At 41.8% G+C, this 27,758-nt stretch overlaps 1 protein-coding gene across 1 annotated transcript in view; it reads left to right on the top strand.

The window, feature by feature from the left end:
• The window catches only part of IGF2BP3 (insulin like growth factor 2 mRNA binding protein 3), a 123,383-nt gene extending 112,341 nt beyond the window's left edge, over positions 1-11,042 (top strand). The window contains exons 10-15 of the mRNA XM_077491290.1: positions 769-900; positions 2,470-2,589; positions 2,670-2,744; positions 5,946-6,077; positions 6,735-6,848; positions 7,988-11,042. Coding sequence (XP_077347416.1) covers positions 769-900; positions 2,470-2,589; positions 2,670-2,744; positions 5,946-6,077; positions 6,735-6,848; positions 7,988-8,092 — 678 coding nt within the window. The 3' untranslated portion in view covers positions 8,093-11,042. The remainder of the gene's footprint in view (positions 1-768; positions 901-2,469; positions 2,590-2,669; positions 2,745-5,945; positions 6,078-6,734; positions 6,849-7,987) is intronic.
• Positions 11,043-27,758: the final 16,716 nt, after the last annotated feature.

The following is a 27,758-nucleotide window of genomic DNA, read 5'->3' as shown; positions in this document are numbered from 1 at the left end:
TTTTTTTTTTAAGTCCAGCAGATAAGTTCCAGGAATTTGAGTATTTCCTACAGTACTAGTAAGGCGTGGGTGTTTTTTTTTTTTTGTTGGGATGATGTTATGCTTTGGTCCCCGGGACAAATACCTTGTGCCTGGGTACAATCCAGTTTTAAAGAGGTTTTTTTCTATTCATTGCAAACAGACAAGTCCTCTTTCAGGGACTAACTGATTAATTAGGACCTATGTAAACTGCAGATCAATTACTGCAGATGGATGGAGCTTTGTTAGATTTAAATGTAACCCAGTTGTCATCCAGTTCCTCAGATGTTCTCTTTTTAACTCTATGCAGTAACTGGGAGATAAGGTATAGTAATCACTGGCTGCTTATGATCTCGGTTAGTCCATAGAAGCTAGATTGGTTTTCGCATCCAAACCTTGCACTCGAATAATGGTTGGTACCCAATTTTACACGGGAATAGCTCTTCTAGATAAAGTTAAATTCTCCAACATTGAATGAAAAAAGTTAAAGCTTTGCACATGCCTTCTAAATCACAGCAAATACTCTGACATGTAACCTTTGACTGCATGATAAATTTGTAACTGGCACAATTCAGCCCATGAGATGGAGTACGCTAGGCTCTCAAGGGGTTCTGTAATGCACTTGGCAGTGATTGTGCTATATACAAATGTCTGTTTTAGGTTGACCAAATCATAGAGTTGATGATTAGCGGCTGTCTTGGTGTAAAGCATTTATATTCTGTTTTTAAGACTGTCATTTCTTCCCTACAGCTACAAGCTCACTTGATCCCTGGATTAAACCTGAACGCATTGGGTCTCTTTCCACCTTCTTCTTCGGGCATGCCACCTCCATCTGTTGGAGTGTCTTCACCAACAACCTCTGCTGCTTATCCACCATTTGGGGTAAGGACTGAGAAACGACTGGGTCAGAATACTGCCAACAGGCCTTAGTCTGCTTTAAAGGCAAACATATAATGCTCATACTTTTATAAAGGGGAATATAATCTACCTGACAAAATTGTTATATCTACATTTACAGCCAGCAGGTGTACCTGCCTAAAAAAAAGATTGTAGAGGATTTTTTTTTTTTTGTCTTCTGAGTAAATCTAGTCCCCCCCCCCCACATCCTTTTGTTCTGTTCTGGAATTTTGGTCCAACATGTAAAGACAAACTGTTTCTTCTGTGGTCTCTTCATAAAACCAATGCATCCTGGATTAACTAGTTTCCTGTAGAGCAATCTTTTCACTTTTTTGCACACCTGCTAAAATCAGAACATTTATATATTTTCTGAAAACGGAGACCTTGTAGTGTAAAAAATGTTCTAGTTGCAATTTTTTATGTTTGCACAGTATTTGCACAACTGTTTATCATTCTATATTTTAGGAAAAAAACACCTTTTACTATATAAAATAAAAGATAAGATAGTGTAGAGTAAATAGATGTTAAATGTGTCAAGCCTCAAAACTGCATGCCCCGCATGGTGAAAAATGATGGCACCCAAAATTATCAGTAGGCACTGTTTTAAATACTTTTTAATAGCTGATCAGTTTAAGTGCACACCCAGTGCCATGTGTGTTTTTGTTTTCTTTGCTTGTTTTTTAAATCTTTTACCCATTTTTTTATTTATTTCCATTATATTATTACAAGGGGGCTAGCAGGCCACATATGTGATGGCATCGGCACATGACAGGTGCTCTTTATGGTATTTTGGACCCTCCATATCTCCCCTGCTTTCCACTACAGCTAATCAAACACAGATCATGCTTTATTAGCTGCTCTCCCAGGCACAGCAGCCAGGAAATGACCACTCTGAATCTGGAATCGCTCACAGATGAGTGCTTCCAGCTTCATTTACTGCAGAGGAAATTGGGGAATGGGTGAAGGGAGGGGGGAAGCACACTGCACGCACTGCAAACAGTGATCGGGGAGTTCTACAGCTGCCTGGATCACATTTACATGACAACTGTGAGTTGGCCAAAGAAAATACAAGCCTTGAGGTCTATTTAAACCCTTCACGCTCTGGATTTACATAATCTGTCCAAAGAGGGATCGTGGTTGACCGTTTCTTAAAACACTTTTTTTTTTTTAATTTAAAGTGTGTATAAAAGTAATTTTTCATCTTTCTGTGCAGTAGATGTGCTAATCTGCTTTATGATGGCCAACAATACATTGTTTTGAAATGTTTATTCTCCTAGTGGAAGGGGGGCTTTATCAGCTTTTGTAGATTTTTCACCATTTGGGAAAATCTGTGTGCAATAGGATGCTTCCGATACTAAGTGTTTCTCCTATGTTGGCCCCTAATTTTGCTTAGAAATTGCTGGGCTTTAATTGGGTACCCAAAGAGCAACTGTAGCATAGCTTTTTTTTTTGTGCAAAAATGCTGAGAATACATTTATGATTAGGCAGATAAGACCAATCTCTGGAACTTTATACTTAATATCCATTCATAAACCTTTTGTCTATTCTCTGCAGCAACAACCCGAATCTGAAACCGTTCATCTATTCATCCCAGCATTAGCTGTTGGAGCAATTATTGGCAAGCAAGGACAACACATCAAACAACTTTCACGTTTTGCTGGAGCGTCTATCAAGGTAATGCTTTCTGGAGTTTTTTGGTGGGTTATTTTTAAATATTTGGATGTTCTTATTTTATTTTTATTTTAAATACTTAGATTGCTCCAGCAGAGGGACCAGATGCCAAACTGAGGATGGTGATTATCACTGGACCACCAGAAGCCCAGTTTAAGGTAAGTTTCATACATGCAGTAGTCCTTTTTTTAAGGCTGTGCGACAGATATTGAAAATAAAGTGAGAAGGACAATACTAGATCATTCAATATCTATTGTTAGTGGAATTTGGCAGTACTCCACTAGCATTCATCTGTGGTCGAGACCCATAAATGTTTTGTTTACCATATGCATGCTGATTGATGCAGGACAGGGGCTTGTTCATGCCATGTCTGAGCTGCATTGTATGGAGTGAACAGAGCACATCGAAAACAACCACAGTCTAGTATGGTGTCCTTGCTGGTGCTATGTTAAAGCTCAAAGCAGCCAAAGCTTTTATGATTAGTAAGAAAGCCTATATATAGTGCCTTGTGAAAGTATTCTGCCCCCTTGAACTTTTCAACCTTTTGCCACATTTCAGGCTTCAAACATAAAGATATATAAATTTTATTTTTTGTGAAGAATCACCAACAAGTGGGACACAATTGTGAAGTGGAACGAAATCTATTGGATTTTTGAAACGTTTTTAACTAATTAAAAAATGAAAAGTGTGACGTGCAAAATTATTCGGCCCCGCTGCGTTAATACTTTGTAGAGCCACCTTTTGCTGCGATTACAGCTGCAAGTTGCTTGGGGTATGTCTCTATCAGTTTTGCACATTGAGACACTGAAATTCTTGCCCATTCTTCCCTGCAAAACAGCTCGAGCTCAGTGAGGTTGGATGGAGAGCGTTTGTGAATAGCAGTTTTCAGCTCTTTCCACAGATTCTCGATTGGATTCAGGTCTGGACTTTGACTTGGACATTCTAACACCTGGATACGTTTATTTGTGAACCATTCCATTGTAGATTTTGCTGTATGTTTGGGATCATTGTCTTGTTGGAAGATAAATCTACGTCCCAGTTTCAGGTCTTTTGCAGACTCCAACAGGTTTTCATCCAGAATGGTCCTGTATTTGGCTGCATCCATCTTCCCCCTCAATTTTAACCATCTTCCCTGTCCCTGCTGAAGAAAAGCAGGCCCAAACCATGATGCTGCCACCACCATGTTTGACAGTGGGGATGGTGTGTTGAGGGTGATGAGCTGTTGCTTTTACGCCAAACATATCGTTTTGCATTGTGGGCAAAAAGTTCGATTTTGGTTTCATCTGACCAGAGCACCTTCTTCCACATGTTTGGTGTGTCTTACAGGTGGCTTGTGGCAAACTTTAGACGAGACTTTTTATGGATATCTTTGAGAAATGGCTTTCTTCTTGCCACTCTTCCATAAAGGACAGATTTGTGCAGTGTACGACTGATTGTTGTCCTATGGACAGACTCTCCCACCTCAGCTGTAGTTCTCTGCAGTTCATCCAGAGTGATCATGGGCCTCTTGGCTGCATCTCTGATCAGTCTTCTCCTTGTCTGAGCTGAAAGTTTAGAGGGACGGCCAGGTCTTGGTAGATTTGCAGTGGTCTGATACTCCTTCCATTTCAAAATGATCGCTTGCACAGTGCTCCTTGGGATGTTTAAAGCTTGGGAAATCTTTTTGTATCCAAATCCGGCTTTAAACTTCTCCACAACAGTATTACGGACCTGCCTGGTGTGTTCCTTGGTCTTCATGATGCTCTCTGCGCTTTCAACAGAACCCTGAGACTTACACAGAGCAGGTACATTTATACAGAGACTTGATTACACACTGGTGGATTCTATTTATCACCATCAGTCATTTAGGACAAGATTGGATCATTCAGAGATCCTCGCTGAACTTCTGGAGTGAGTTTTCTGCACTGAAAGTAAAGGGGCTGAATAATTTTGCACGCACCACTTTTCAGTTTTTTATTTGCTAAAAAAGTTTAAATTATCCAATAGATTTCGATCCACTTCACAATTGTGTCCCACTTGTTGGTGATTCTTCACAAAAAATTAAAATTTTATATCTTTATGTTTGAAGCCTGAATTGTGGCAAAAGGTTGAAAAGTTCAAGGGGGCCGAATACTTTCACAAGGCACTGTATTGGTATTGTTAAATCCCTGTTGAGATTTTGCATCAACCCTGTTCTATTAACCAAACAGAAAAATGGATCTCCCCAATGAGGATGGACTGCAATAAAAAACATGACCATTTCACTCATTCCTCACTATACTGGGGGGTAGTGTGCGAAGATATTCCTTTCGCTGTGACCACAAAGGAAATGTGGGAAAATCTGCCCACAGGCTACAGAAGTTCTATTTAATAAAAAAAAAAAAAAAATACTGACTGGCCTTTTTAGCCATTTTGTCAAAGACTGAAAAGTTTGTCAGGATTTGTTTAGGTGTATTGTACACATTATTAGGACATATATTTGATATGTTTCAATGTTCTTGTTTGGCCACCTTTTTATGATACTGTCCCAAGTATAAACTAGAGATGCCCATTTAGCAACAGGACAGAAAATGTTCATATGCTTGCCCACCAAGAATGAGCAACTTTGCCATGTCATTCATCATTATTACCAGCTGCTTTAGGAAAGCTGCCATTTACCATATAGGATACATGATCTTTACAGATCTAAAGAATAATTGCCATTTAAGTATAACTTGGCATTGCAGTCCAAAATCTTGTGTTTGGCTTGTTGCACCTTCACTGTGCATGAGAAGGAAAGAGCCTTTTAAATGCATAATTGCCTCTGTGAGTCTCTTGCCTTTACTTGTGGCAACTCTGAATTGTAACTAGCTTTCAGTCTAGATCTAGACAGTCGTATGACATGAAAATCCTAGATTAAAAATACTTTGACATCTCAAGCATTGGACAACTACCAACCAAAGTGAGGTCTTTTGCACTTTGTATGGGAAACTAATTCTCCTTTCACATGCAACATCCTGGCAACAGAACAGGAAATAATGTGTAAATGCCTGTGTTTATTTAATGGAATATACAACAGACAACTTTATCATTTTAGAATGAAAATTTGGTAAGCAAATCTAGAACTTGGAAGGTGAAACAAGGCTTGGATAGCTGCCAGGAACAAGGCAAGCCAATATGCACCTCACTAAGTTATTTATCTTTTTTTTTTTTTTTGCACACGGCACACATTCTCTGTATCCTAGACTGGGACAATGGGCATATTAACTGTAAATTTTTCATCTGTAGCTAAAACCACTAGCAAAAAATTGAATATAAATATGCATAATTGTTTCATGTACATGCATGTACAGTCTGTGTGGTGCTTGAAATTGTTTTATAACTTGCACTTTTGTCTGCAGGCTCAAGGAAGGATTTATGGTAAACTTAAAGAAGAAAACTTCTTTGGACCCAAGGAAGAAGTAAAACTTGAGGCTCATATTAAAGTTCCTTCATATGCCGCTGGACGTGTTATTGGCAAGGGAGGCAAAACTGTAAGTTTCAAAAGTAGTAGATTCACAAAGACAGATGAGCATTGTCGATCAGACCAATTCTTGGCATAACCTTTTGTGGCAGAATTTAAATTTTCCTTAACTTGAGTCATATTTATATTTTCCAGAGTGCCATAGATGTTGTGTAAAATCCATGTGCTAGATGTAATGAAAATATCTATCCGTAGTGTATCCATTGCTTATTGTGGAAGCTCTGTTTTTGGCTCCTTGGCTACAGTTTTAGGCAGTTTCTATAGCATAGTCACACATCTTTGCTAATGTAAAATTCTTAGTTCTGCCATATAGGCTAGAGAAGGCTGATGTAGTAAACTAGTGCAAATCTTTCAATTAATGAATTGCCTATGTGGGAGCAGGATGGACCCTGGTTGTCATGGCAACTGGAAAGGTCATCTGCTGTCAAGGAAGTCATGCCCATTATCTGTAAGCTAAACTTGGTTTCCCCTGTGCGCTGCATCATGTCACCTATGGTGAATTTCCTGCCACATGATGTATGGGAATCCTTGCTCTTATGCTCAGTATGTTGGCTTGATAGGTTTGAGAGTGAAGGAGAATTAAGGAATTGCTAAAATAATTTGATCTTTCCAAAATATAATGTATTTTTTGGCAGGATTGTGTTGACTATTTTAAATCTTGTTGCAGGTTAATGAGCTACAGAATCTTACAAGTGCTGAAGTAGTTGTGCCCCGTGATCAAACCCCAGATGAAAATGATCAAGTGGTTGTTAAAATAACAGGTCATTTTTATGCAAGCCAGGTATGTGTCCACTTTATAGTGCGTCAGAGCACATGACTTTTCCAGCAATAATAAATGGGATATATGTGTAATATAAAATGTAGATTTTTACTGGAGACAAAAATAGTCCTACAGCCTTTCATGTTTGTTTTTTTTTTTGTTTTTTTAAATACACGGATGAAGTAATAGGATTTTTGTTCTTACCCTTTTCCATTGCACAGAGCTAGGAAAAATCAGTTTATTTTAATGTTAGAAAAAGGTTTACAATCACTTTAAGGTGGGACACCACCAGATTCACAGTCGGAATGCGCCACTTCTGTACAAAATCCTCACCCAATGGATAAAATAGAAGCCTGGAGCAGAGGGCAACATGACTCCAGGCTGCAGATGTCGGTATCATCACAGTAGGCATGCTGCATGCAGCCCCTGAGCTGGGGGCACCCAGTACAGCAGGCCTGTCCCATCTATGTCTAGTATCAGATGTGCTGTGACTTTGTAGTGGTAAGGCAACATAAAGACTCAAAGTAAGAGGCAAGGTACTCAAGAAGCCCAGACATCTGGTAGCAGGTGAGAGGGTTGTGTGACTGGAGTTGACCAAAGTCACTGAAGGTGAGAATGGAAGTTTTATGCAGCTGTTGTGAGCAGGATCAGGAACAGTAGCAGTGTCAAGTCCAGTGCCATCTGTATTCGGTACTTTAAAAACGAGGCGGCGGACAACCCTGCCAGGTAGCTGCAATTAATGGGAGAGAGTCTTAATTGAAAATAAAATGCTAGCCAAAAATGTTAGCCTTTAACGCAGCGGAGCTAAAGAAAATAAGTCTATTCACCTAGGATACTAGGTTTTGTATGTGTTATCCTAGGCTGGGTATGATTGTTTGTCAATGAACACGAAAAAAACCATATGCAAGCTTCTATCTGCCACAAGATTTAGATTATCCATTTCTGATATTTACACAGTTCTCCTGCACAGCATAACTCCCCCTGTCAGGGCAAAGCCTGGATTTTTTATTTATTTTTTGTCCCGCAGTAATGCAATAGGAAGCGTGCCTTATCTCCCATGCAATACTATACATGTGTCATCTGAATCCTTAGAGGAAAGGCTTTGTTTAAAGTGGAACTCCTCAGTACATTGATGGTATTCCCTTCTATTTACATTTTAGCTTGCACAGAGGAAAATTCAGGAAATACTGGCTCAGGTAAGAAGACAGCAGCAGCAGCAGCAGAAGACGGCGCAAAGTGGACAGCCCCAACCAAGACGAAAATAAAGGTTCAGGAAAATGACCCTTCACAGAGACAGATGCCAGACCAAAGACAGACTGCAAAATTTACACCTGTCAGTGCTAAGTGGTTGCAAAACACCATCTAGCTTGTCACCTGTTTGAGGACCAGGCAACATTATAACTGTCTCTGAGAATGTATTATTTAGGCTCTCAAACTTTTGAAACCCAGCTTTAAAAACAAAAAAAAAGTCAAAAAAAAAATGGAAAAAGAAAAGAGAAAAAAAAAATAAGGACCCCTTCACTTCCCTTTTGATCTATTCTCACAAGTTTAACATAAACCTTGTTAGTCTTTTTTTATTGTTCTTATTCCCCCCGACAATTTTAGAACTTTGTTTAATGAAGCTTTCTCTTATGAGTTCTCTGGTTCAAAAAGAAAAGGCATTGCTCTTTATACGTCCAGTTGTATTAAAAAAGAAAAAGAAAAAAAAGAAATTATAAATAGTAGAGGGTGGGATTATTGGCTGGGTTAGCGTTGAAGGGTAATGAGAGTATTAAGTGTTAGTCCCAGTGTTGAACAAAGTGGCATTTTTTTAATTTGGTTGCATTTTTACTTAACACTGCCATGAATAACCTAAGGGAAGTGTAGAATGGTGTTGGCCAGGGCATAAAAAGATGAATATGCATTTTACTAAACTACCTCAGGCATTTAGTACCTCAATGAGAAATTGTTCCTTTTTTGCTTTTTTATTTTTATTTTAATTTTTTTTTGGTATTTTGTATACTTTATAAAGCTAATAGTTCTTGAGCATTTTATTTTTTTAATAAAAAAATAAAATATCAGCTACCAGCTAGAGGTGCTACAAAAAGTATATTTGGTTGGAGATGGCATCTGCTAGCTGATGGCTGATGGGAGTAAAAGATGGGGAGTTGCCTTGGTTTTTCCTGAGGCCTTCCACACCATCATTTTTGCTAGAAAATTCAGTGAATGTTCAAAAATAGATACTGAAATACGCCACCATACTGATAACAGCAATGCCGTTTATTTTTCTTTTACTATGGGATGAAAAAAAAGTTTGACGGTACTTTTTCTGGGAACACAACACAAGGAAGTGATGGAAATAGGCCACCTGGGTTTGGGGAATACATTTTTTTTTTTTTTTTTTAGAAAAGTAGATGGTTTTTTTCCCCATTTTTTAATTTTTCTCCTTTTTTTTGTTTTAAATTTTTGGTATTTTTTTTTTTTCTTCTTTGTGCTGCTTGGTTGAATGCAATGAACCCTTTGTGCCTTTGACCATCACTACCTAACGATGCTACATTAAAACATTTGCAGCCCGTTTTGAACTTTGCCATTCTGTTCAAAGAGCAAGCTTCATCGTCAGTTTGGTAAACAAAAAGAGTCACACGTGATCTATGGGAGCATAGATATATATAAAATATATAAATATATATTCCTTTTTTTAGTTTTATTTTTTCATATCATCGGCTGATGCTTCCCATCAGATCAACACATTATGTTCAGTTACCACAGCTGGGGGAGAGGGAAAGGGGGATGAGTCAAACATATGTTTGATTCACACGAAAGACAGGCTTACGTTTACATATCCAGCCGCAGTAATAATAAAAAAAAAAGAATTTAAAAGAAAATTATATTAAAAAAAAAGGGCCACACAAAGCCACTTGGAAGGTTTAAAGCTGAATACAACCATCTATTCTGGTTTGAAATGGCTACAGCAGGGTTTATGCACACTTTTTTTTTTTTTTAATTTTTTTTTTTTTTTCTTATACTTCCAACCAACCATTAACCCTTCAGCTGCCAGGAGCAAGATGACAAATTGGCCTTGCGCTTCTGGCAGCCCAAGGGTGTAAAGAGGAGAGAAAAAAAGTCAAAAAGCAGGGATGAAAAGGAAAGCTACCAAATTCTTTTTAATTTTCAGAATGTAATTTGAATGATGATTGTGGTAATATTTACACATTCAAGTTTCTACAATAAACTTCAGTCTACCTCAGTTTTTTGAAATTGTGGCAACACATGGTGCATAAAGACTGCTGTGTGTGCGTGTGTGTGTGTATGTGTGGTCTTAACAGAGCCATGCGATTTACCTCTGAACCTTTATTTTTTTGTGATGTTTTTTGTGCATGAGATGATCACAATCACCATGCTGCACTGATTTGAGGGGCACAACTAGCAAAAAAAAAAAAAAAAAAAAAAAAAATTCATCATTTTGTTGATCTACCTCTTAGAGTCATATTGAAATAGAGGCATTTCTGCATAGAATAGGTAATTTCCCAAAGATCATTGTTGTACAGATTTAGATCTTCTTTCTTTTTTTTTCTTCTTCTTCTTTTTTTTTTTCTTTTTTCTTTTTTTCTTTTTTTTTTTTCTTCTTTTCTTATTTGAAAATGGTCTGAAGTGTTTTCTTTCTTATTCTTCCTCTATACTTTACTAATTTGGTTCAAAGAAATGCGAAAAAAAAAAAACGAACGGAGAACCTATGTTGTAGTTTTAAGAGAAACCTGAATTTTCTTTTCTTGACAAGAGTGACTTCATTTAGTGTTTAGGATTTTTCTTACATTGATTTAAAAATACTGAACTATGGAAAAAAAAAAGTCATTAAAATAGCATATTGAACTTTCGTTGAGGCTTAAGTATAGACCCAACCTATGTTTTTCTTAACATGTTGAAGCAGACATAACTTGATTATTTCCATGATTATTATTTTTTTTTTTTTTTTACTTTACAGATAGGTGCTGCATTTACATCTGCTGATTTAAATACTGTCATATCTTTCAATTTCTAGACTGTTAGTGTGGTAATCATGTTATTTTCAATTGAGACTTGGTAACTTGGAGTATTTTGGCAATAGATACAGTAGAAAGTAATACTGTACATGAGTTTAATATCTGCAAAGCATGGATCATTTTTCATCTGTAATGTGCCCCCAAGCAGCTCCACTTGCCAGATGCCTCTGAATGGAATAAAGAGTTTAACTCCTAATTTTGTTGCCTTGTGTGTTCTTTTTGGTAATGGTGATAAATTGCTGGTAACCTCATTGGGCAATTTTTTGTTTTTTTCTCCATTGGTGACCTTCTAAACGTATGACTTGAAATAACTGACCTGACAAGTATGCCGCAAATAGTCAAGAGTGAGGTTTGAATTCTGCAGGTCAGTGCCTTAGAGCAGGAGTCTCCTAACTTTCTAAACAGACAGTTTACTGTCCTTTTAGGCTTTATGGGGCCGAACTGTGGACAGAGGAAGTAAAAAATGCTCTGGCATCAATGCCCCATCATTGGTCTTATTGGGAGGAATGGTGTCCCATTGTTGGTATCCAGGCCTGGACTGGGACAAAAAATAGGCCAGGGCATTTTACACTGAGCAGCCCATGGGATATTAACCAGGAGGCACAGGGAGAATGTGGGGGAGTTGAGAACACGGGAGTGTGGAGAGTACAGGGGGGGGGGGTGGGGGCTGTAGAGCAGTGGGGGAGCCTGAGAGCATGGTGGGAGCCTGAGGGCACTAGGGGCAGTAGAAAGAAGCTGGATAGGAGAAGCAGCCGCATACACAGTAGAAGAATCCATCTCTATTTTTCTCCTATAGCCTCTGAATGCCTGCTTCTCATTCTCTCATGGGCATTCAGAGGCTATAGGAGAAAAATAGAGATGGATTCTTCTACTGGGTATGCAGCTGCTTCTCCTATCCAGGTGTACGCATTGGGAGCCACACTCCCTTTCCCTTCTGTCTGGTGGCCACGTTTAGTGTAGATTCCCTCCCTCTTCATGGTCACAGGTAACATGACCTGTAGTCTCCGCCCCCAGCCCAACGGCCAAACTGAAATACCAGCCAGCCGCAGATAAGCACATGCAGCCCGGTGTGCCCTATGGCCAGTTCGGGCCTGTTGGTATAATTTGGAAGAATAGTGTCCCATTGATGGTGTCAGCAGGGAGAATAATGTCCCATCATTGGTGTCAGTTGGTGGAATAGTACCCCAAGGGCAAGATAAAGGCAAGCAAATGACCACATTTGGTCCCTGAGCCACAATTTGCCTTAGAGTATTAAAGCAGAACAGTCAAAATCACACACAGGTATTTATATGAATATGGTCGGCTTAAAGTGAAGCTTCAGCCTTGGAAGATTTTACCCCCTTCCTTTTGGCATTGCGTCACTTTAACTGACAATTGTGCGGTCATGCGATACTGTACCCAGACCAAATTTTTTATTTATTTTTTTCCCCCCACAAATGGAGCTTTCTTTTTGGTGGTATTTGATCACACCTGCGTCCTATTTATTTTTTGCGCTAGAAGCAAAGCGCAAACATTTTGAAAAACTTTTTCTTTTTGCTATAATATCCATGTTTAAATAAAATTATAAAAAAATGTATTCATCAGTTTAGGCCAATATGTGATCTTCATAGTTTTTATTAAAAAAAATAAAAAATCCTCTCCCGACAGAACAGATACAAATCCCCGTGCTGACACTCGAGCACACGATCGCGAATAGACTGCGCTGATCGCATCCACGACAAATTCAACTAGAAATAATGCATTGCTAGATTTATTACAAACGATCCAAGTCTGATCTCAGATGTGGCAGTACAGGACACCTTGGGATCTAGCAATAGCAGGATGATCATATTTAAACTCCATTCTAGGAAAAGGAGGCATGAGGGTAGCACAAGAACTCTAAATTTCGAAAAGAGCCAACTTTTCTGAACTGTGCTCGATACTAAGACATCAATTGGGACCTAATCCTAGAAACCTTGAACGCAGAGAAAAAATAGGAATGTTTTAGGAACATATTAAACAAGGGTATCGCACAGTGCATTCCAATGGGAAATATAGAACAGTGAAGGTTAAACCTAGGTGGCTAAACCATAATGTAAAAATTGTTATTGGAGAGAGAAAAAAAGGGCATTTAACCACTTGAGGACCGCCGTATTGCCAATGTACGTCAGCACAATGGCACAGGCAGGCACAATCACGTACATCTACGTGATTGCCTTCCAGCGGGTGGGGGGTCCGATCGGACCCCCTCCCGCTGGTTACGGCGGTCCGATTTGGTCCAGGAGCGCTCCGTGATGAGGGGATGGCCGTTGGTTTTCGGCCACCCCCTCTGGATCGCTCCTGGCCAATGAGAAGCTTCCTCCCCTGTGTATTGTTTACACAGGAAGGAGGAAGTGATGTCATTCTCCTCGGGGCGGTCTTTTTGACCGGACTACGAGGAGAAGAGTAAAAGTAAGTGTGCACCAACACTACACTGACATGTAGGTACACACAGGCACACAAACCCCCCCCCGATCGCCCCCCGATCCCCCCCTCCCCCCCCAGTCACAGTGTCACTGATTGCATTGATCATTTCTTTACTGATCAATGCATTCAGTGTCAGTTGTGACAGTAAAAACTGTCAGGACAGTTAGTGTTAGGTCCAGGGTAGCCCCCTATCACCCCCCAATAAAGATTTAACCCCCTGATTGCCCCTAGAGTTAACCCTTTCACCCCCTTTTGCCAGTGTCACTAAGCGATCATTTTTCTGATCGCTGCATTAGTGTCGCTACAGTCGCTAGGTAGCTAGTTATTTTTTAGGTTCACCGCCAGGTTTTTATAGCGCTAGGTACCCCGATATACTACCCAATAATGGTTTTAACCCCCTGATTTCCGCTAGTTAACCCTTTCACCCCCTTTTGCCAGTGTCACTAAGCGATAATTTTTCTGAACGCTGCATCAGTGTCGCTAGTGTCGCTAGGTAGCTAGTTATTTTTTTAGGTTCACCGCCAGGTTTTTATAGCGCTAGGTACCCCGATATACTACCCAATAATGGTTTTAACCCCCTGATTGCTGCTAGTTAACCCTTTCACCCCCTTTCACCAGCGATCACAGTATAAGTGTCACTGGTGACGCTGGTTAGCCAGTTAGTTATTTAGGTTCCCCGTCAGGTTTTTATATAGCGCCAGGGACCCCCATATACTACCTAATAAAAATTTGAACCCCCTGATTGCTCCTAGTTAACCCTTTCACCACTGATCACCGTATAAGTGTTACGGGTGACTCTGGTTAGTTTGTTTTTTATAGCATCAGGGCACCCACCATTTATTACCCAATAAAGGTTTAACCCCCTGATCACCCGGCGGGTGATATCAATTAGGTTTTAGGGTCAGGGTCTGCGTCGCCCCAGGCAGCGCTAGGTTAGTGCCAGTACCGCTAACACCCACACGCAAAGCATACACCTCCCGTAGTGGTATAGAATCTGAACAGATCAATATCTGATCTGATCAGATCTATACTAGCGTCCCCAGCAGTTTAGGGTTCCAAAAAAACGCATTGTTAGCGGGATCAGCCCAAATACCTGCTGGCACCTGCGTTTTGCCCCTCTGCCCAGCCCACCCAAGTGCAGTATCGATCGATCACTGTCACTTACAAAACACTAAACACATAACTGCAGCGATCGCAGAGTCAGGCCTGATCCCTGCCATCGCTAACAGGTTTTTTGGTAGCATTTTATATTCAAATCCGGAAGGCAGTGCTTGGTTTTCGGGGTCCCGTACGTGGCTAGGCTCCCAAAAAGTCCCCCACATGTGGTATCCCCGTACTCGGGAGAAGCAGCAGAATTTATTTTGGGGTGTAATTTGACTTCTGCCCATAGCATGTGTGAGCAATATATCATTTAGTGACAACTTTGTGCAAAAAAAAAAAAGTTTGTAATATTCCCGCAACTTTTGGCAAAATATAAAATATTCCATGGACTCAACATGCCTCTCAGTAAATAGCTTGGGGTGTCTACTTTCCAAAATGGGGTCATTTGGGGGGGTTTTGTGCTATTTTGGCATTTTATGGACTTCGAAACTGTGATAGGTAGTGAGGAGTTAAATCAAAAATTTGCACCCTTAGAAATCCTGAAGGTGGTGATTGGTTTTCGGGGTGCCTTGCGCGACTAGACTCCCAAAAAGTCCCACACATGTGGTATCCCCGTACTCAGGAGAAGCAGCAGAATGTATTTTGGGGTGTCATTTCACATATGCCCATAGCATGTGTGAGCAATATATCATTTAGTGACAACTTGGTGCAAAAAAAAAAAAGTTTGTAATATTCCCGCAACTTGTGGCAAAATATAAAATATTCCATGGACTCAACATGCCTCTCAGTAAATAGCTTGGGGTGTCTACTTTCCAAAATGGGGTCATTTTGGGGGGTTTTGTGCTATTTTGGCATTTTATGGCCTTCGAAACTGTGATAGGTAGTGAGGAGTTAAATCAAAAATTTGCACCCTTAGAAATCTTGAAGGTGGTGATTGGTTTTCGGGGTGCCGTGCGCGACTAGACTCCCAAAAAGTCCCACACATGTGGTATCCCCATACTCGGGAGAAGTAGCGGAATATATTTTGGGGTGCAATTCCACATATAACCATGGCATGTGTGAGCAATATATCATTTAGTGACCACTTTTTGTAAAAAAAAAATTTTTATTTTTTTTTTTGTCATTATTCAATCCCTTAGGACAAAAAAAATAAATATTCAATGGGCTCAACATACCCATCAGCAATTTCCTTGGGGTGTCTACTTTCCAAAATGGGGTCATTTGGGGGGATTTGTACTGCCCTGCCATTTTAGCACCTCAAGAAATGAGATCGGCAGTCATAAATTAAAAGCTGTGTAAATTCCAGAAAATGTACTCTAGTTTGTAGACGCTATAACTTTTGCGCAAACCAAAAAATATACGCTTATTGACATTTTTTTTACTAAAGACATGTGGCTGAATAAATTTTGCCCTCAATGTATGACTAAAATTTAGTTTATTTGATTTTTCTTATAACAAAAAGAAGAAAATATCTTTTTTTTTCAAAATTTTCGCTCTTTTTCCATTTATATCGCAAAAAAAAAAAATCGCAGAGGCAATCAAATACCATCAAAAGAAAGCTCTATTTGTGGGAAGAAAAGGACGCAAATTTCGTTTGGGTGCAATATTGCATGACCGCGCAATTACCAGTTAAAGCAGCGCAGTGCGAAATTGCAAAAAGACCTCTGGTCCTTAAGGTATTTATTGGTCCGGAGCTGAAGTGGTTAAAAAATATAAAGCAGAGGGGGCATTATCAGCATTTCAACACTAAAAGAATGCAATAAGAAGTTTAAGAATGAAATCCAGGTGGCTAAAAAGACTGAGAGGCACATAGAGTAAAAGAAATCCCAAGGAATTCTTTAGATATATTAACAGTAAAAAAGTGACATTGGAGGACATTGCCCACATAAGACAAGGAAGGATGGTTACAGATGACACAGAAGGCAACTGTAACTGTACTAAATGCTTTCTCAGTTTTTACACAGGAAAAGGAGGGGTGTTTTGACCACGACATTATTGTTAGTAACATATCACATGATGTACCCTCATGGCTAAAAGAGGCAGGAGTCTAGGGGAGACTAGATAAGCTTAACACAAATCACCAGGACCAGATGGCTTACACCCGAGAGTCCTCAAAGAACTGTCAGGTTATAGCTAGACCATTGTTCCTGATCTTTATGGACAGCTTACTGACAGGAATTGTACCAGCTGATTGAAGAAAAGCCAAAGTGGGACCAATATTCAAAAAAGAGCCTAGACCTATTCTGGAGAACTACAGGTTAGTCAGCCTAACATCAATAGTAGGTACATTATTGGCAGGGATGATAAGGGGCTAGATCCAAGAATTTGCTGATGAAAACTGTATCATTAGCAGTAATTGGCATGGGTTTGCGAAGGATCGTTCTTGCCAGAGCAATCTGTTAACGTTCTACGAGGATGTGAGCGGCCATCTAGATAGGGGAATGCCTGTGGATGTGGTGTATCTGTATTTCCCAAGTGTTCTTCCAGGACAGCCCTTGAGAGATGGAGCTCCTCCCATCGACACAGGAAACAAATTGCCACAGTTTAAAAAGGCGGTCCCTCAGGTCCCTGGTCAGTCATTTGCGTTTCCTCCGTCGGAGGAACATGTTGCCAGGAACCTGGAGGCCCCTCTCAGGGGCTGCCTGAGAACCTGTAAGCCATAAAGGACCGGGTCCTGTTTTTTTGGCTGCAGAGGGTCCATACCTGTTTTTTTTGTGGCTCGGGTACCGTCCAGCTGAATCGGAGCAGACCCGTTACCCTCCTCCTTCCAGTGCCAAGGTGGCCAGGGGCAGAATGACGCCGGTTTCCCCCAGGAGCGGTGATTGGAACCTTCCATCTCTGCTCCTTGTTGTGGTGGGGTCGGAGACGCCGAGTGTCATTTCCGGCGGAACCGCGTCATCACTGTGTGCCGAGGACTTCCGGTTCCGGGTCTCTAGGGTACAAGGAGGAGAGGGAGAGCCAGCACTGTGCCTGTGCAGTCCCGACCAGCGTCCAGCAATACCGGACTAGCGGCGGGATCCGGAGCGGCAGAGGGGGACCATGGAGACTATTCCCCAGGACACTCCAGCGGAGGCAGTCACCAGCCAATCCCAGGTAGGCTGCTGGGCATGCTATTACTCTGGTGGTTTAAGGAGTGGTGGTGTTTGTAGGCTGGGTTCTGTAGTGCCCCAGGGTGGTGGTTAACTCACGGTTAAGGATGTATGCAGTTGGTGGTGATTCTAAGGAGGGACATGGAGCTGACGCTAAAAAATTCTTTGTCTTCTTATTTTCAGGCTAAAGAGCTACCAAAGGAAGACAAGGCAGGCCGCAAAAAGTGCCCTAATTGTGGGAATAGGTTGTCCTCTGGCTCTAACAAAGCCCTATGCAAGCAATGCATTGCAAGCTTGCTTAAATCTGAGGCAGATTGCCCCTTAGCAAAATTTCTGGGCTCCTTTAAAGAGGAAATGGCGTCGACCTTTAAGTCCCTCCGGGAGTTAATCACTGACTTAGGATCAGCTGCCTCCACTAATAAAACAACTGCATTCTCCTCCTCACCATGCCTTACAACACCCAGCTCAGGGGAGCCCCGTATGGTCAGGGAGCCTAGCCCCACGTTGATTAGCCCCGATTCCTCTGACACAGACTCTGATCAGGAAGAGGATCAAGCAACATCTAAAGCCTCAAAGTATAGATTGTCTCTTGAGGAAGTAGATGAGCTAATGGGTGCTATCTATGATACACTGGAAATTGAGGAGGAAGAAACTCAGTTATCCAGACATGATAAGATGTATGAGGCTCTGGGGAAAAAGAAAGCAAGGGTTTTCCCTATACATAAGGTGCTTTCTGACCTTGTCCTTAAGGAGTGGTCTGAACCAGATAAAAAGGTTTTCTTTCCTAAATCCCTTAAGAGAAGGTTCCCTTTTGATGAGAGCCCAGAGGCGGTCTGGAATAAAAATCCTAAACTAGATGCCCCTCTGTCCAAAGTCTCAAAGCAGGCTGATCTGGCCTTTGAGGATATGGGCCATCTGAAAGATCCAATGGACAGGAGAACAGACATTGTCTTAAAGAGGGCCTGGGATGCCTCTATGGCAGGCTTAAAACCAGCTCTAGCCACTTCTTGTAGCTAGAAACCTGGAGTTCTGGTTGTCGCAACTGCAGGAACATCTAAAAGCAGGCACTCCTAGGGGGGAGCTTCTGAAATCCTTCCCTATGCTTTTTAAGGCCACTAGTTTCATCTCTGACGCCTCCACGGACTCCGTAAAATTTACGGCTAAGTCAGCAGCACTTTCAGTGGCAGCAAGGTCAGTATGGATGAAAACTTGGGGGGAAGACACGGCGTCTAAAACCTGCCTGTGCAGCGTCCCTTTTACAGGAGACTTAGTCTTCGGGCCTGAGTTAGATTCCGCCTTAGGATGGCGGATAAAAAGAAAACCTTTCCCGCAAAAAAGAAAAATTTTCAAAGAAAATTTTTTCGTCCCTTTAAGGAACCCTCTAAATCAGAGAAGAGTTCAACCCCCAAAAAACATTGGTTGGGACATAAAGGGAAAGGGGGCATACTGTTTAGCCGCCCCAATCAGGACCCCAAACCCCAGTGACGTCAGGGTTCCTGTGGGAGGAAGATTAAGCAAATTTCTTCCACAATGGGAAGAGACAACCTCGAACGAGTTTGTCTTAAATATAATAAAAAGGGGTCATGCGCTGGAAGTCCACAGCAGCCCTCCCTCAAAGTTTTTGGTGACAAAACTTCCAAGTCACTCAGAAAAGGCCAGGGCCTTACCTTTACTGATAGGGGAAATATGGGATCAAGAGGTATTGACACCAGTCCCTATTCAGGAACAAGGAGACGGTTTTTACTCGCACATTTTCGTGGTAAAAAAGCCGTCAGGGAGGTTCAGACTAATTATGAACCTCCGACCACTGAATCGCTCCATCCGTTACAAGAGATTTCGGATGGAGTCCATTTATTCCATAAAGAATCTTCTCCGGAAAGAGATATTTATGGCCACCCTGGATCTAAGGGATGCTTATCTGCATATTCCAATAAGGGAGGAATGCCAGAAATTCCTTCGGATGGCAGTGCAGAAAGACACAAAAGTTTACCACTTTCAGTGCAGAGCGCTCCCCTTCGGTCTTTCATCCTCCCCAAGAATCTTTACCAAGGTTCTCGGAGAGGCTCTAGTTCCACTGAGGCTTCAATCAGTCTCAATTATTCCCTATCTAGACGACCTGCTCCTAACAGCACACTCGGAGAGTCGTCTTTCTCAGGATCTGGAGTTGACTCAACTCAGCCTGAGTCGATTAGGGTGGATTGTCAGTCGGGAGAAATCCAAGACAACCCCAACACAGGAGATCCTGTATTTGGGTTACTGGATCAAGTCTGTAGATCAGAAAATTATACTGCCGGAAGAAAAGATTTTGAATCTGTGGCAGAGGACATCTTTTCTTCAATGCAGCCCCAAATGTACGGTGAGGGAAGTAATGTCGGTCTTAGGTCTTATGACGGCAGCCATTCCAGCCGTACAATGGGTCAGGTTCCACCAAAGAGACCTTCAGGGATTTCTGTTGGAACAATTAAAGGGCAGAGATCTGGAGGAGGAGGTATTGATCCTCTCAAAGATAAAACGCTCCCTCTGGTGGTGGAAGGACAGGGAGAACCTAAACAAAGGGGTTCATTGGGTCCTTCCTATCACTTCAACACTGACAACGGATGCGAGCAGCTGGGGCTGGGGAGCCCACCTCGGCTCAAGCTGGGTCCAGGACAAGTGGACCCCGGAAGAGAAATGTTTCTCTTCCAATTGGAAGGAGCTAACGGCGATTCTGAGAGCTATTTTAGCCTTTCACCCCACAATACAGGGTCACCATCTACAAGTCTGTTCAGACAACATGACGGCTGTAGCATACATAAACAAACATGGAGGTACCAGAAGTCCTCGTTTGATGTTGGTAGCCAGACACATTTTTCAGTAGGCAGAAGCCAATCTGGAATTCATTTCTGAAGTTCACCTGAAAGGGGAGCTGAACAGCACGGCGGACTTGTTGAGTCGACAAAAAGTTTTGAACCAAGAATGGTCCTTACACCCAGAGGCATTCAATCTCATAACAACTCACTGGGGAAAACCAGAAGTAGACCTTTTTGCGAGCAAAGAGAATGCAAAGGTTCTCAATTTTTGCTCGCTAAACCCAGGAGATCAGCCCCTGGCTGTAGATGCCTTGCAAACTCCATGGACTTTCAGTCTGGCGTATGCATTTCCCCCTCTTCATCTCATTCCGAGGGTCCTAGCAAGATTCCTCACGGAAAAAACCTGTTTGATTCTAGTGGCACCATTCTGGCCCAGGAGACCATGGTTCACAACGTTGCTACAATTGACAGACTGTCCGCCTCTAAGGTTTCCCTGCAGACAGGACCTCCTGTCGCAGGGACCTCTTTATCATCCACAGGTGGCCACACTGAAGCTTTCAGCGTGGTTACTGAGGAGGAAATCTTAAGGAGTAAGGGCCTGACAGATGAGGTAGTTGCGACCTTACTACAGAGTCGCAAACCAGTCACGAGGGCTATTTACAAAAAAGTCTGGAAAAAATGTAATAGCTGGCTGAATAGCCGTGACATAAATACGGCTAATATTCTACAGTTTTTACAGGAAGGTGTAAAAGGATTAACCCTAAGTACTATTAAGGTACAGATAGCTGCCTTGAGTGTGTACCTAGATGAACGCTTACAGGAAAATCCTTTTGTCGCTATGTTCTGTAAGGCAGTCGCTAGACGTAAGCCGGTCAGAGTCAGCAAAGTCCCATCCTGGGATCTAGCAGTTGTACTAAAAGCTTTCTTGGGGTCACCCTTTGAGCCTATCTCAGAGGCCTCCCTAAGTCTTATTACATTTAAGACAGTACACCTGGTGGCAATCACTTCAGCCGGTAGGGTCAGTGAAATCCAAGCCCTTTCCATCAGGGAACCATTTCTACAGATCCTAGAAGACAGAATCATTCTAAAGACAGACCCTGGGTTCTTACCAAAGGTAGCATCTAGCTTCCATAGGTCCCAAGATATTGTACTCCCCTCATTTTGTCAAAATGCAGCAAATGAGAAAGAAGAACGTTTTCATTTATTGGATGTGAGGAGGTGTATTCTAGAATGTCTAAAAGTAACAAATCCTTTCAGAATCTCTGACTCCCTTTTTGTCCTTTTTTCCGGGCAGCGTAGGGTGCAAAAAGCTTCAAAAGTAACCATAGCTGGATGGATTAGGCTAGCTATAGCAGAGGGGTATAAGGCCTTGAATAGAGATCCTCCTGAGGGTGTTAAAGCTCACTCAACAAGAGCGTTGTCTGCATCCTGTGCAGAAAGAGCTGGTGCCACCCCGGAGCAGGTATGTAAAGCAGCCACATGGTCAAGCTTTTCCACCTTTACAAGGCATTACCGACTGGACCTAATGTCTAGTCAGGATCAGGCCTTTGGGAGGAAAGTCCTCCAGGCCGTGGTCCCCCCCCTAATCTGGTAAGTACTTGGGTATCCTCTCAAGGGCTGTCCTGGAAGAACACTTGGGAAAACTGGAGTTAGTACTTACCGGTAACTCCTTTTCCGGTGGTCTTCCAGGACAGCACGATCCCACTCTTTATTTGATTATAGTGATGTACTAATGTTATTACCTGTTATGGTTTATATGTTTTTCAGTTCCATCCTTCGGTTCTTGGTGAATGACTGACCAGGGACCTGAGGGACCGCCTTTTTGAACTGTGGCAATGTGTTTCCTGTGTCGATGGGAGGAGCTCCATCTCTCAAGGGCTGTCCTGGAAGACCACCGGAAAAGGAGTTACCGGTAAGTACTAACTCTAGTTTTTGAAAAATATAGTGTTTAAACGCACCTGTGACCGTGCACCATAGGAAGCCATGTTAAATGGACCGCAGTGCGTTTCTGCAAACCTTAAAATGCATAGGTGTGAACCTAGGGTTAATCTACGAGCTAAGGTCTGCAGGCATGGACCATAAGGTTTATTCCTGGATAGAAAACTGGGTAGTGATAAATAACATGTGCTCCGACTGGTCTGGAGTGATAAGTGGGGTACCCCAAGGTTCTGTTTTGGGACCAATTCTGTTTAAATTATTCATAAATGACAGAGAAATCTCAGTTTTTGCCAATGATAAATCAATAAGCAGGGTAATAACTTCACAGTAGGATATAGAAATTTTACAGAAAGACCTGCACAAAATTATGGAGTGACGAACTATATGGAAAATTAGGTTTTAATATGGAGAAATGTAAAATAATGCACTTGGGGGCTAAGAACATAAACTCAAAATACTCACTGGGGTGGGAACCTCCGGGGCTCCTAGTAGAAGATAGATGGTGCAATAGCATGCAATGTAAAGCTGCAGCTACCCAAGCCAGCAGAATATTAGCATGCATAAAAGGGGGATATACTCCAGGGATAAAACTATAATCCTGACACTTTATAAAACTTTGGTCCGGCCCCATCTCAAGTATTCTGTCCAGTTCTGGTCACCGGTCGGTCCTCAGAAGGGATGTGCTGGAGAGAGTCCAAGGAAGGGGCAACAAAATTAATAAGGGGACTGGAGGACCCCAATTATGAGGAGTGACTACAAGCACTAAATTTATTCTCCCTGGAGAAAAGACGCTTGAGAAGGGACATGATAGCGATTTACAAATACCTCAATGGTGATCCCAGCATAGGAAAAAAGCTATTCAATCTCTGGGTGTAAGAGGACATGGCCAAACAATGAAATTGAAGAAGTGGTTTAACCTTAAGTTGTGCAGGGGGTTTTACACTATCGGGGCAGCAAGAATGTGGAACTCTTCCACAAGTAATAGGTAGTGGGGAGCATTGATATTTTTAAAAGACTCTTGGACATGCATCTTAAAGAACACAATATACAGAGATATAGGAGATTATCAACACTGACACATGCACCTACAAAGGTTGAACTGGATGGACTATTGTATTTAATCTTACCTACTATGGTGTCCTTTTATGAAGCAGTGAAATCTATTCACTGCTTCATTCTCCGGCATTCACATAGGAGATCTTTCTCCTCTGTGTGCCACTATATGAAGCGGAGTAGATCGCTTCACACTTGGAGGAGTGAAGCGATCTACAAATGCTTCTAACACTGGAGAACGGCCCCTAATACTGGAATCTCGTGAGACTTTACGAGATTACAGTACTAGAAATTCACTGATACACAGAGATGTCAATATATTAAGCAGTGATAAATTATCACAGCTCAATACACTGACACGCGGTGTGATTAATGTTAGTGAAATAAAGCGTCCCCCTACATAATATATACATGTATACACACACAGACATTATATATACATGTATATACACACACATTATATATATATACATATACACATTATATATATATATGTATATATATGTATACACATACATATGACAGGGGGACATGGTTACAGTGTTGGGGGGTCTGAACGAGGCATAAGGAAGTTAATTATCTTCCTCTTTCCTCCTCAGATCCCCCGATTCCCTCTTCACTATCCCGGTTCTCCACCTCTGAGTTGGTGAATCGGGGCGTGTGAATTCTGACACAGATCACAAGTGAAGCGCTGAGATCACAGCTTCATATAGTGACCGTTACTGTGTCAGTCTATGAGGATTCTCCATGTGAGGAGATAATCGGCGGGAGAACAAGTTCAAACACATCTCCCCCCATTATCTCTGGTTTATATACTGTTTATGGGCTGTGATCAGCGGCGATCCTCTGGATCTCCACTGATCATTGCTTCATAAACGGACACCTATATGACTAGTGAGGAACCTCTGCTGTTATTTTCTATATTGGAGGTACTTATTTGCTTCCTCCGATCACCATCTCTGGGATAGAAAGCTGACAAACATTCTACCCCTACAATCTCCATCAATCAGGTCCAAAGTTTCACATAGGGAAGGATAGCCATATGTTTTAACAAATGCTGATTTGCATAAACTTAAGGTGCTTTCATATAAACAATTTAGAAATAACTAAAAATGCAACTTTCCTTTGGACATTGTCATGAACATTCAAATATTTGCCTTAAAAACTTCTTTTGAAATCTCTCGTTCCGCCATCACTCCTAAAAGGAGCACTATATTAATAAAATAAATGCAATATGTCTAAATATAACTAGAATGTACCTTCTGTCTATTTTCCTTTTGTGTCATCTCTCAAATCCAAGCTTTGTTTCTGCTGTTCTTGGACTTCAATTCTAGGGTGGCTACATTTGTTCTCCATACCCCCCTTGTGTATGTCAAAATAATCACCATTTCCTGCTCGCCCCTGAGAAGGCTGGCACATCTACGTGCAGACACATTCATAGAGCGGAGCATGTGACCAAAAATAACAGCATTGCTTGCACTACAGTAGTAGCAGTGGGGGTCAGTGGAGAGTTGGGAGAGTCCACAGGACAATATGAATGAAAATAATGTTAAAGCAGTATTTAAATGCAAAACCAAAAATGTATTCTATTGCAGCTTATCAATCATTAGATGTGGTGGCTGCATTTGTTTTCTTTTCTTTTGGCTTTTCCCCCCCTCTGTTTTCACCTTGTGATCTGGCCAGTAACATCCCTCCTGTATTGGTGAGACACAACTCTGGAGGAATGAGCAGAAGAGAGACGGCAGCATTGCCAGTCTCTGAGGGAGGGGTAATGTTAAATGTATTAGTAGAACTAACAGGTTTTTTTTTTTATTTCTTTTGGGATAAAGGTTTTGCATGAATAAATACAAAAGCTGATCATTTTAACCACTTGAGACCCGTGCTATACCCGAATGATGGCTACAGCGCGGATCTCCTTTGCTGGGACAACGTCTATTGACGTCGTCCCGTGCACGAGCGGCCTGCGCGCCCCGTGATCGGTGAGTCTATGAGACTCGCCTGATCACTGATCCGAGCAAGGGGTCGATCCCGACCCCTTATCACATGATCAGCTGTCATCCAATGACAGCTGATCATGCGATACAACGGAGCCGGTAATCAGCTATTATTCCTCCTCGAGCTGACAGCGTGAGGAGAAAAAAAAAAAGAGCCGATCACCGGCGGCTGTGATCGGGACATCAGTCCCGATCACGGCCAGCCCTGCCAGTGCCACATCAATAAAAAATGTGCCACCCAGCAGTGCCCACAGTGCCACCCAGCAGTGCCCACAATCTGCCTCAACAAAGGTGCTGCACCCCAGTGCCACATATCTGTGCCCATCAGTGTCATCTACCAGTGCCACCTATCAGTGCCCATCAGTCCCATCTATCAGTGGTACCTATTAGTGCCACCCATCCGTGCCATCTTATCTGTGCCCATCTTTGCCCATCAGTGCCACCTTATCTGTGCCCATCGGTGCCGCCTTATCTGTGCCTATTAGTGCTGCCTTAACTATGCCTATCAGTGCCCACCAGTGCAGCCTATTAGTGCCCACCAGTACAGCCTATCAGTGCCGCCTCATCAGCGCACTTCAATGAAGGAGAAAAATGACCTGTTTGCAAAATTTTATAACAAACTATTAAACATGATTTTTTTTTTGCATCTTTTTTTGTTTAGCAAAAAATAAAACTCCCAGCTGTAATCAAATACCACCAAAAGAAAGCTCTATTTGTGGGAAAAAAATGATAAAAATTTCATTTGGGTACAGTGTTGTATGCCCACGCAATTGTCATTCAAAGTGCATCAGCGCTGAAAGCTGAAAATTGGTCTGAGCATGAGGGGGGTTTAAGTGCCCAGTAAGCAAGTGGTTAATCAGCCCTTGTCAGTATTAAATGGTTTGTGTCATCCATGTAAACTGATACATTCTGCTGGAGAGCTTTTGCTTTTGAAAAACGGACTTGCTAGCTCAGGTTCACCAGATGAAAATGGATGTGATGGCTGCATGCATTTCCTATTTTTTGGCTTGCTTTCTAATTGGGTAATTAGCTGTTAGAAATGTCCCACCTTTGTGAGGCACATGATTGTCTTCTAACAGAGGCTTCACGGGTGAGGAGGGATCACCTACAACAGCTGAAATGCCTGTGCAGTGATGTCGCCCATAGGCTTACTATTGGGCACCCGTTATTGGCTGTCCCTTCTCTCCCCTGAAGCTTCTGGTGAGAGGCGATCATGTGACTGGAGCGCTCTGTGAATAGGTAATTATGCACATCTCCCTATCAAAGGATAATTTAGAATTGGTAAGCTTAAATATAAATGCTTGCTTCTAGGTTTAATATTGCTTAAAGAGCCTTTAAAGTGGAGTTCCACCCAAAAAAGGAACTTCCGGATCCCCCCCCCCCCCCCGGTGTCACATTTGGCACCTTTTGGGGGGAGCAGATACCTATCTAATGCAGGTATTTGCTCCCACTTCCAGCGAAAGATCGCTGCAGTATCCACGGCGATCTACGCCACGTCCGGCTTCTCCTCCGCCCCCCTCTTCTGGGAGATGCACGTTTTGCAAAGTAACGAATGCACTACTTTATGCGGTCTGTGGTTATTTCAGCCCATTTGAATGAATTGGTTGAAATGGCATCGCACCCAGATCGGATTTGAATTTCACAGGAATGTGTTCCTACATGGTGTGAACTGGCCCTATAAAAAAAAAAAAAACCTTGGCATGCTTGATACTTTAGAAAGATTGCTAAAAAAAAGTTGAGTTGCGTCACTTTAAGTTCATATGATTGTTTCACTCACTCCTCCTGAAGGATCTTGTAACATAATTTCCTTTTACTATTTAAAGAAAACCTGTGAGGCTAGAAATATGTAAGTTGCCATTGCCATCTTGTTTTACAGAGGAATGGAATCTGTCATTCAGTTTTTAGTAACTAGAGTCAACAACCATTAACAAGCATGCAGAACAGAAAAGTGTGAAGTCTGAGTTCTTGTCTTACATGCTTGTTCCAAAGTAGTGAAGCCAAAAACAGTATGACGGTCATGGAACATGTAGCAGAAGTAACAGCTGAGCGTGCATTTTCTTTCAGAATTGATTGAAGCCAATTAGAAAAAAAAAGTCTAAAATATACAAGCACCAAAAATGCCCAGAATACCACATGTTAGAATTGGTTTACTTTCCTATGCAAGTACAAAATACAAATGCTAGCACAGATAATTGCTAATTTTAGTAACTGCATCTGCTGGCTGAGGTATGGGAAAGGAAACTGCTGACACCAATTGTGCATAGCAAAAGAAGTCAGTTTGTGTTTAAAGGGAAAGCCACCCGGATTCTGTTGTATAGCAAGTAGAAGCAGATAACACCATAAACTCCCAATCTAATAGAAAAAGCATGGTGTGGGCCTCAAATGTTTCATCTCTCGTGCTTCATTGTCCTTTGACCAATCATGGCTCAGGGGGACTAAGTCCATGCCCCACACTATATAAGGCTGCTTACACAATACCTGTATAGTGTGGTGTATATATATA

This window comes from Lithobates pipiens, unplaced genomic scaffold (assembly GCF_037356315.1).
Source record: "Lithobates pipiens isolate NorthernLeopardFrog02 unplaced genomic scaffold, aLitPip1_a1.2 Scaffold_19, whole genome shotgun sequence".
In the NCBI taxonomy this organism is placed as follows: Eukaryota; Metazoa; Chordata; class Amphibia; order Anura; family Ranidae; genus Lithobates; species Lithobates pipiens.
Note: the sequence above shows the minus strand (reverse complement) of the source record. Positions and strands in the feature narration are given on the sequence as shown.